Source organism: Gavialis gangeticus, unplaced genomic scaffold (assembly GCF_001723915.1).
Source record: "Gavialis gangeticus isolate Ggan-Ray unplaced genomic scaffold, GavGan_comp1, whole genome shotgun sequence".
Lineage (NCBI taxonomy): Eukaryota > Metazoa > Chordata > Crocodylia > Gavialidae > Gavialis > Gavialis gangeticus.
In genome coordinates, this window is record NW_017728994.1 from 45,690,092 (window position 1) to 45,700,208 (window position 10,117).

General features: G+C 69.4%; 1 protein-coding gene across 1 annotated transcript in view; it reads left to right on the forward strand.

The window, feature by feature from the left end:
* SLIT1 (slit guidance ligand 1) overlaps positions 1-10,117 on the forward strand; it is a 67,100-nt gene that overhangs the window by 43,295 nt on the left and 13,688 nt on the right. Inside the window, exons 7-25 of the mRNA XM_019502137.1 lie at positions 130-201; positions 405-476; positions 719-790; positions 1,117-1,280; positions 1,384-1,531; positions 1,949-2,020; positions 2,232-2,303; positions 2,694-2,765; positions 3,260-3,403; positions 3,681-3,844; positions 4,049-4,072; positions 4,263-4,407; positions 4,690-4,764; positions 5,160-5,303; positions 5,629-5,772; positions 6,568-6,734; positions 7,873-8,005; positions 9,052-9,120; positions 9,879-9,950. Coding sequence (XP_019357682.1) covers positions 130-201; positions 405-476; positions 719-790; positions 1,117-1,280; positions 1,384-1,531; positions 1,949-2,020; positions 2,232-2,303; positions 2,694-2,765; positions 3,260-3,403; positions 3,681-3,844; positions 4,049-4,072; positions 4,263-4,407; positions 4,690-4,764; positions 5,160-5,303; positions 5,629-5,772; positions 6,568-6,734; positions 7,873-8,005; positions 9,052-9,120; positions 9,879-9,950 — 2,025 coding nt within the window. The remainder of the gene's footprint in view (positions 1-129; positions 202-404; positions 477-718; positions 791-1,116; positions 1,281-1,383; positions 1,532-1,948; positions 2,021-2,231; positions 2,304-2,693; positions 2,766-3,259; positions 3,404-3,680; positions 3,845-4,048; positions 4,073-4,262; positions 4,408-4,689; positions 4,765-5,159; positions 5,304-5,628; positions 5,773-6,567; positions 6,735-7,872; positions 8,006-9,051; positions 9,121-9,878; positions 9,951-10,117) is intronic.

Sequence of the window (10,117 nt, forward strand, 5' to 3'; positions counted from 1 at the left end):
CGGCTGGCCCCCAGCCCCCCAGCTCCCCCCCCGCCGCAGACCAGCCTGTGGCAGCCCCTGGGACGTTTCGGGGTGGGGGGACACCCCCAGTGCTGCTCTGGGGTTTCACCCCCCCCTTCTACGTGGCAGGGACCTGAGCGAGAACTTCATCCAAGCCGTGCCCAGGAAAGCCTTCCGGGGCGCCACCGACCTCAAGAACCTGTGAGTGCTGCAGCGGGCGCAGGGCCAGGCACCTGCTGCTTTGGGGGCACGGGGGGCCTGTGGGAGCTCTGGGGGTCCAGCCCCAGCCAGGCTGGGGGGTCACTCCCACCCCATCCCCGCTGCACCCGGGCTCGAGGGCGCCCACGGGGGGGAACTGGAGCTTGGGGAGTGGGCGTGAGACCCCGCGCCCTTGTTCCCTGCAGGCAGTTGGACAAGAACCAGATCAGCTGCATCGAGGACGGGGCTTTCCGTGCCCTGCGCGGCCTGGAGGTCCTGTAAGTGGGGCCGGGGCGGGGGGCTCCGAGCTCCGGAGGGAACGGGGTCCGTGCCCGGCTGCTCGCTGCACTGCCAGGACCCTGGGGCTGCACCGTTCCCCCGGGCTGCATGCAGGGGCTGGGTCTCGGCACCCCCATCTTATTGGGGCTGGGGCAGCACTAGGGGGGCGGCCTGGACGAGGGGGGCTCGCTCGGGTCGGAGCCCCCCGCGCTAGGTCCTGACCCGCCAGCCCTCCCCGCAGCACGCTGAACAACAACAACATCACCACCATCCCCGTCTCCAGCTTCAATCACATGCCCAAGCTGCGAACCTTGTGAGTGCCGGGGGCCGGGGGCGCGTGCCCTTCGGCCGTGCGGGGGGTGTTTGCCGTGGGGCGAGGCTGCGGGTCCCGGCCGGCTTGTTGTGGCCATGGGGGGGATGCTCTGCATCCTGGGACCGGGGGGACGCGGGGTCCAGTCCTGACCCCTGTACCCTGCTGGGCTCTGACTGCCCTCTGCACCCCCAGAGAGGCCAGGCTGCCCCCCAGCACAGTGCCGGGGGTGGCCGGGGCCCCTCGGTGCCATGTCTATGGCATGGGGTGGGGGGCTGTGTGGGGAAGGGGGTCCCCAGGCCCAGGCACTGACCTGTCCTTGCCCGCAGCCGCCTGCACTCCAACCAGCTGCTCTGCGACTGCCACCTGGCCTGGCTCTCGCAGTGGCTGCGCCAGCGCCCCACCATCGGGCTCTTCACGCAGTGCGCCGGGCCGCCCGCCCTCCGCGGCCTCAACGTGGCCGAGGTCCAGAAGAACGAGTTCAGCTGCTCGGGTGAGGGGGGGTCCCTGCTCCTGGCTGCCCACCATGCGTGGGGGGTGCTGGCCACGTGCTGCCCCGTCTCACCCGACTGCCGCTTCGCTCCCTCCCCGGGCAGGACAACTGGATGCCGCCCGCGCCCCGATCTGCAGCCTCTCGTCCGGCTCCTGCCCCGCCATGTGCAGCTGCAGCAACGGCATCGTGGACTGCCGCGGCAAGGGGCTGACCGCCATCCCCGCCAACCTGCCCGAGACCATGACCGAGATGTGAGTTGGGCCGTGGGGGCTCAGGTTGGGGCTGGCGCCGGCTCTGGGTTACAGTTGCCCCAGGGGCACGTTCCTGACCCCTGGCTCTAGCTGATGCCCCAGGGGGCACGGGGCTGGATCGGGCCCTGAAGGCCGCGATGCATGCAGGGGGTGGCGCAGGACCCTCCACAAGCAGGATGTCGCTGTGGATTGTGCAGCATTAAACATGTAAATGCAGATAATCTCCTTAGGGAAATCCAATTACAGGCGGGCAGGGACCCGCCGCAGCCACCAGCAGACGGGCAGAAAGCGCCTCCTGCCGGGAGAGCCGGGGGCTGCAGCCCCACAAGCGCGGCCCCCCAGCCAGCCCCCGCCCCATGCCCTGCAGCACCCCTGCTCGGGGCCAGAGCCTCCTTGCATCCACCTTTCTCCCCACAGACGCCTGGAGCTGAACGGCATCAAGTCCATCCCGCCCGGTGCCTTCTCGCCCTACAAGAAGCTGCGGAGGATGTAAGCGGCCGCCCGTGCTGCCAGGACCCGCCCTGGGATTTCCCCTTCCCACCCCCGTGGTCGTGCTCCCCCCACACTGCCCTGGCCTGGCCACTCCAGTGCATCTTGGTCTGGGGTCTCTCAGGGGCAAGGAGGGGACGAGGCCCTGCTCGTGCTGCCAGCGGGTGCCCGGGCTGGGGCCAAGGATGGAGCCGTGACCCTTGCATTTCAGAGACCTGAGCAACAACCAGATCTCGGAGATCGCACCCGACGCCTTCCAGGGGCTGCGCTCGCTGAACTCGCTGTGAGTCCCGCACCGGCCCCGGGGTCTCCACCTGCCCTGCCGGGGGGAGCTGGAGAGGGAAGCCCTCCTGCTGCTGCACGTCAGGCTCTGGGCGAGCCCCTGGACCCGCAGCCCTGCCGGGCCTGTCCCGTGCCTCTCCACACGGAGGATGAGCCGCCCCAGCTGCGTGCAAAGTCTTGGCCAAGTTGAGGCTGCAAAACTCATCTCACTTGTGCCGCAGGGTGAACAGAGGAGGAGCGGGGGCGCCCCCAGACCAGCCAAGAGCCGGACCCTCTGGGACCAGGCTGGGCTGGTGGAGGCGGGGTCCCACTGAGGTCCCGGCAGGGCTGGGGGGGCAGAGCTGGGTGCCCGCGGGTGCAGCCACACTAATGACCGGCTCCGTCCCTCCAGGGTCCTGTACGGGAACAAGATCACCGACCTGCCCAAGGGCGTCTTCGGGGGGCTCTTTGCCCTGCAGCTGCTGTAAGGACGCGCTGGCTGGTCCGGGGCTGAGTGGTGGGGGCGGGGGGCTCCCCGCATCCTGTTGCCGTTCCGCGCGGTCCCCGGCTGGGCTCTCCCCTGTCGGCCGCGGTGCCCCGTGTCAGAGCACGTGGGCTCAAGCCAGGCCGGTGCTTGTCCAGCCTGTGCCGGTGGCCCCCCACTGATGGGGTCCCAGCATCTTCTCAGGGGACCCCCCTAAGGGGCAGGAGCCTCCTACTGCACAGCCGCAGTCTCAGCCCTGCTGCTTGTCCGGCACCCGGAGCAGGCGTTCGCCGTCTGCTTGTAGCAACCCCGTCCCCGCAGGCTGTTGGCACCCCCATGCCACCCCCTCCACCCTCGCGTCCCCGTCTCGGCTGCGAGGTCCCCGCGGTGCTGGTGAGCCCCCGGCACGCCGCGGGCGCTGCGTCTCCCTGCGGGGCCCGGAGCGCGTCCCGGGGGGCCAGGAGCTCACGTTGCCGCGGCCGTCCCCCCCGCAGGCTCCTCAACGCCAACAAGATCAACTGCGTCCGCGCCGACGCCTTCCAGGACCTGCAGAACCTGTCGCTGCTCTCGCTCTACGACAACAAGATCCAGACGCTGGCCAAGGGCACCTTCTCCGCCCTGCGCGCCATCCAGACCCTGTGAGCGCAGGGCACCGCGGGCCCGGGCGGGGGTGCTTCCCGCCAGACCCCCGGTCGGCGGCACCCAGGCCGGGCCCGGTCGTGGCACCAGGCGGGAGGGGAGGGGGCTGCCCCTGGACCCCTCTCGGGTTATGAGGCTGGCTCCGTCCCGGGGGTCCCCAGGGCAGGGTGAAGTGTGGGGGGAAGCGGGGGGCTCCCTTGCACCCTTCTTGCCCCCCAGATCCCACCGGGCCGGGGCAAGGGGAGCAGGGCTGGCACTCACCCCTCTGCCCCCCAGGCACCTGGCCCAGAACCCCTTCATCTGCGACTGCAACCTGAAGTGGCTGGCCGACTTCCTGCGCAGCAACCCTGTGGAGACGAGTGGCGCGCGCTGCACCAGCCCCCGGCGCCTGGCCAACAAGCGCATCGGCCAGATCAAGAGCAAGAAGTTTCGCTGCTCGGGTCAGTGCCCGGCCCCTCGCCCGCCCCGCGGGCTCCCGGCCCAGCCCCGGTGCCCCGGGGAGGCCGCAGCCTCAGTCCGAGGATCCCGGGGCCCAGCTGTGGGAGGCTGAGCGAGGCCCAGGTCAGAGGTGGGGGGAAACTGAGGCAGGACCAGTCCAGGCTCCCCGTGTCCGCTCACCGGCGTTCGCCTGTTTCTCTCCGCAGCCAAGGAGCAGTATTTCATCCCAGGTGAGAGGACCCGCACGGTGCCGTGGCGCGGGGTGTCTGCAGGGACCTGTCTTGGGGGAGAGGGGACTGTTTTCTGTGTGCCCCCCTGGCATCCTGGAGAGGCAGACCCCCTCCCGTGAGCCTGGCACGGGGCGTCTCCCCGGCCCTGCCCCTCCCTGAGAGCCAGGGGCTCACAGCCGGCCCCGCGCAGGCACGGAGGATTACCAGCTCAACAGCGAGTGCAACAGCGACGTGGTGTGCCCGCCCAAGTGCCGCTGCGACGCCGGCGTGGTGGAGTGCTCCAACCTGAAGCTCACCAAGATCCCCGACCGCATCCCGCAGTCCACGGCCGAGCTGTAAGCCCCCTGCCCGCCCCCACCCTGGCGCCCCATCAGAGCCATATTCTCCGCGTCCCCGAGTTGCCTTGCAGGGGCTGCCCGTGGCGCTCTCCCGGCCGGCGGGAGCTGAGTGCCCGCCTGCGCCGGCTGGGGAGGGAGGGGCATCCAAGGCTTGCCCCCCCAGTTCTGCCCGTCCCCGCACACTGCTGGAGCCACGAGGCTGGGTGCGTGCCAGAGCCCGGTGCAGCACCGCCCCGCAGCGCCCCTGGGCACAGCTCCAGCCCTGCCCTCCTCCTCCAGGCGCCTGAACAACAACGAGATCTCCATCCTGGAGGCCACGGGCATCTTCAAGAAGCTCCCACACCTGAAGAAGATGTGAGTGTGCGCAGGGTGGGGGCCAGTCGGCGCGGGGGCAGGGGCTCCCACGGACCCGGGGCAGTGCTGCAGCCCGCTGGTTGAAGTCAGGATGGTGCAATTCACTGCCATGCGCGGAGCAGGGCACAGGGGTCTGGAGGGGAAGTTGCTCCCTGGGCTCTGGCCACAAAGCAGCCACGGACTGGGGGGGTCATGGAGAGCCCTTCCTGGGTGCCCACCGGCCCGGGGTGGACATGGGCAGCCCCCGGCACCATTGGCACCCTTTCCACAGATGGGGGGACACACCTAGGGACAGACGTGGGACGTGAGGGGATGCGTTGCCAGGGCTCGGGCTGGGGGGCGAGATGCCTCCGGCGCCTGCCCTGGGGTCCCAGCCGCCCCTGCCCTCCCCACAGCAACCTGAGCAACAACAAGGTGACGGAGATCGAGGACGGGACCTTCGAGGGGGCGGCGTCTGTCAGCGAGCTCCATCTCACCGTCAACCAGCTGGAGTCAGTGCGCAGCGCCATGTTTCGGGGCCTGGATGGGCTCAGGACCCTGTGAGTGCCCCAGACCCAGGCGGGTGTTATCCAGCCGTACGGACGCATTGCTCAGAGGAGCAGGGCGAGGACGCTGCCTGCTGTTGCTCCTGTCGAGGAAGGGAGGGGGTCGCAGTTTGCTGGTCCGAGCTGCGGGCCTATTGCCACCGGAGTGGGTGGGGAGGGGACAGGTACGTCCCAGCACCTTCCAGGGCTGCTCAGGGGTGCACCCAGGCTCCTTCCCCAGCCCCTGGGCCGAGGCTTGCTGGCGCGTGGGCTGAGCTGGGCCGGCATGGAGCAGGATGGGGTGCTGTCCCTAACCCTACCCCTACCCCTACCCCCCCAGGATGCTGAGGAACAACCGGATCAGCTGCATCCACAACGACAGCTTCACGGGGCTGCGCAGCGTGCGCCTGCTCTCGCTCTACGACAACCAGATCAGCACCATCACGCCCGGCGCCTTCGACACCCTGCAGTCGCTCTCGACCCTGTGAGCCGAGGCAGGGGCGGGCGGGGGTCACCGTGTGGGGCTAGACACGTGCGAGGGTGGGGGGCTTGCAGTCCTGCTCCCCTGCTTGCTTCCTCTCTGCCCGCCTGGTAGAGCTGGAGACGGGCACTGGGGTGTTGGGAGCTATGGGGGGGCTTCTCATTGTGGAGGGTGAGGCCAGGCCGGCCTAGACGAGAGACGCTGGAGGGGGGGACAGGAGGTTTCCAAAATACTCCGTGGAGAAGAGAAAGTAACTCGGGATTTATTCCTGACTGTCTCTCACTGGATAAAAACGGGGGGCACCGCATGACACGAGCGGGCTGGCAGTTTAAAATGAACACGAGGACGTCGTTTCCCCTGGTTTGGGACTAAAGGGGGAGCTTGTGGCCCCCAGCTGCGGTGGGAGCTGAGCGCAGCCAGATTCGCACGGGGTCGGACACGTGCTTGGGGGAAAGGGGCATGGGTCACTACTGAGCGGGGCGCAGGGCTCGGCCTCTGCATCGGACCTGCCTGGACCTCAATGCTGCAAGGGGCAGAGGAGCAGGGGAACCTGCTGGGACCCAGGTCCCTCTCCCGCCAGCCACCGCTCTCTGCCTTGTGCGACACCAGGGCCTGGGGAGGACGGACCCGGGTCTGACCCCACACGGGGCAGCCCCGATGCTCTGAAGCCCGTCTCCGCTGCCTCTGGGCTCTGTGCATTGGTGATGCTGGGTGCAGGGCCTGCTCGCTCCCCTGGGCGCGTGCGCTCGAGTGTCTGGGGTCCAGCCCACGTCACCCCCACACCCGCCGTCCCCGCAGGAACCTCCTGGCCAACCCCTTCAACTGCAACTGCCAGCTGGCCTGGCTCGGAGACTGGCTGCGCAAGAGGAAGATCGTGACCGGGAACCCGCGGTGCCAGAACCCTGACTTCCTGCGCCAGATCCCGCTGCAGGACGTCGCCTTCCCCGACTTCCGCTGCGAGGAAGGTAGCGCGGCCCCAGTGCCATCCAGCCGCAGCCCCCTGCCCTCCTCCGTGCCCGGTGCCACGGCCCATGCGCCCTGCCGGACGGCTCCACGGCACGCGGCGGGACGTGGTCTGGGGGCGGGGGCGTGGAGCTGCGTGCACGGCAGGGTTTGGCGCACCTGCCTGTGGCCGCCCCGGTTCGGCTCTGGGGGGGAACAAGCCAGGGTAAAAGCCCCTGTCCCTGGGCGCCTGGAACCAGGCTTGTCTACACTGCAGTGTTCATCTGGATTGAGAGCGCAGGTGCATCTGGTGTGCTGGATTGGGCCCGGCCGTGGGGGAGAGCTGAGTGTGTGTGTGCGCACATTGCACGTGTGTGTCAAGGGCACTAAATCACTTTGATTCAGCCGTGTAAGCCCATGCACGCCCTTCCAGCCGGGCCCTTCTGGGGAGGTGCAGCCACGGGCCGGCTCCAGCCAGGCTGCCATTGCGGGGTCCGCTGGGGGGGCAGGACGGAGCAGCGGACGGAGCGGGGGGTCGCCCCGGAGTCTGCAGGGATCCCGCTTGCCCAGGGCTTTGCCTCTCCCCCAGAACAGAGCAGAGGTGTCTGCTGCCTCCCAGGCTCCTGGGCTCTGCTGGCTGCCCCGGGGGGCCGAGAAGGGATGTTTCCCCCTTGCTGCAGGTGTCAAGGTTTTCCCGCTCCCCCCGAAGCGCTGGTGCTGCTGCAGCCTGGGCTGGGGATGGGGCTGGGCTGCGCCAATGCTCCTGCTGGCACCGACCCCGCAGGGTCTTGCCCCTGCACTTGGGCTCAGCCCCGCCCTGCACTGGGGCAGGAAGGGGTTTTCCCCCTGCTCAGACTGGTTGCACTGGGGAGATTTGCTTTCCTCTGCAGCGGGGGCACAGCCTGGGTCTGGGGTCTCTCAAGTGCATCTAACCCCCTGGCAATGGCAGGACATGCCGGGCAGGGCTGGGGCTCTGCGTGTCTCTGGGCAATGGACCTTGCAGCTGTGCCCAGCGGTGTTGGGAACAGATCAGGAGGCTTTGGACAGGGGCTGGAGCAGTCGTGACCTTGGGAGGGCCCGAGGCTCCCCCAGGACAGCCTCTCCTAGCGCCGAGGTCTCCTCCCGGCCGCAGCTCTGCTCACCCCGTTCCTCCCCTCGCAGGCCAGGAGGAGCCAGGCTGCATCCCACGGCCCCAGTGCCCGCAGGAATGCACCTGCCTGGACACCGTCGTCCGCTGCAGCAACAAGCACCTGAAGGCGCTGCCCAAGGGCATTCCCAAGAACGTCACCGAGCTGTGAGTACCCTGGGGGTGTCTCCCCCGCAGCCGCGGGAAAGCAGGACCCCAGCCCGGCTGGAAGGAAATGGGTGAGAAGGAGGGTCCCTGCGCCGGCAGCTGCTCCCATGGGGGCACGAGCTGAGCCTGGCAAGGCCGAGCCCAGCTAAGAAGACCCGGTTTGCATTTGTCTGGGAAGGAGGGAGGTGAAGCGGCAGGGCCCCTGCGCCCCTGTGCTTGCGGTGCTGTTGGCTGGGGCGTGGAGCAGGCCCCCGTGGCTGGGGCAGATGGGCCTCGTCTGCCAGGCACCCCCGGACGCCGGCGCCTTTGGGCAGGGAGGTCGCGGGCTGCCTCTACATGTTGAAGCCGGCTCCAGACCCGGGGCTGCACAGACAGGAATGGCCACCCGCGGCGCAGGGATGTTTTCACAGCTGCCCCATTGCAGCTGCTCCCTGGGCCGGAGGGGCCCCAGGTGGGGGGCCGCGATGGCTTCAAGCAGGAGGGCTGGGGGTGCTCCTGTGTCCCCTCCTCTTGCCGTGCCGGGTCTCTGGCAGCCGGGGGATGCCTTAGGCCGAGTCCCCAGCTGCGTCGGGGCGCAGGGACCCCAGTGGGCCGCACCCCCCACCACGGCACATGGCCCGGCCCCGCAGTACCGCCCCGTCGAGGCCTCGGCCATGCAGGGGCAGCCCGATGCAGGCAGCGTTTTGGGGGGCGACAGCTCCAGGAAGCCAGACTGCGGCTATGGGGAGGGGGTGCTGGGCCGGAGCCGAGTCACTGCGCTGGGCCTGGGGGCTCTGCTCAGGGACTTGCACATGCCCCCAGTGTCTGCACATCCCCCCGTGGGTGTGCACACACGCACACACACACAGAGCATGCATATACACACATGCACCCTCTGCGAGACCCGCGGGTGCGACCGTGACCCCAGAGGGCAGAGACGCGGCCTGCGCTGCGGTGGCCGAGCTCTGCCCGGCTCGGGCTCTGTGGCCTCCCAGGGCAGGGCCTGGCCCCTTTGTACCGTGGCTGCCCCCGTCGTGCCGCTGCCCCTCACTGCTCGTCTCCCGCAGGTACCTGGATGGGAACCAGTTCACGCAGGTGCCAGGGCAGCTGTCCTCCTTCAAGTACCTGCAGCTGGTGTGAGTACCTGGGCCTGGGGCCCCATGGCTCCAGCCCGGGGCTCAGGTGTGGAGGGGCCAGGCGGGCTGAGAACCCATGGCCCCTGCAGCGCTAAGCCTGGGGACCCAGCCCGCTGATGCAGGGGTTTGCGGTGTGAGCTGGGCTGGCTCTGTCTGGGGTGATCGCTGCGCTGCACCCCCGCTGCATGGCCCTGGGGAGGAGAGAGCGGGGGGAGCCTGGCACGGGGGCAGGGGTGGCGCAGGCTCTGCGGGGACATGTGCTGCTGGCTGGGTGGCACATGGGCACCCAGGCTCCCTCCTTCCCTGACCCCAGTCCAGCTTCACCCCCAACATTCGAGCCTGGGGGGGGTCGGTACCCTGCTCCCACGCCTTCAGCCCCAGTAGTTGCGGCTCACGGAGACCCTGGACCCCTGTGCAAGCAGTGCCTGTGTGGGGGTTGCACACTCTGCCTTCACCCCCATTGGCACTGGTCTGAGCCGTGCCAGACCCTGGGGCAGGTGTGCGGACCTGGCAAGGGGTGCTGCCCAGCACGGGGCCCTGCTCCCTGCCCACCCGAGCACCGTGAGGGGTAGCAGGGCCCTTGCCATCCCCATGGGCCCTGTGCTGGGAGGGGCGCAGGGCGCCCTGGAACCGGGCTGGAGAAGGGGGTGCAGCCCCCACTCCTGCCGTATCTCAGGGCCCGGGGAGGCTGGCTACGGGCAGGGGCTGGACCGGCTGAGACGGGAGCTCTGCGCTGAAACCCCCCTTGCGTTTTCCAGCGACCTGAGCAACAACAAGATCAGCTCCTTGAGCAACTCGTCCTTCACCAACATGAGCCAGCTCACCACCCTGTGCGTGCCTGTGCTCGGGACCCGGGGGGCTGGCGGGATGGGGATGGGGGCCTCGCGCGTCTCAGGGCACGCTCTAGTGGGAGCACAGCAGCTCAGGCCCTGGCAGGGGTGTCGGAGGCGTTGAAGGGTGGCGGACGGGCAGGGGTCCTGGCGGGGTGAATGGTGCC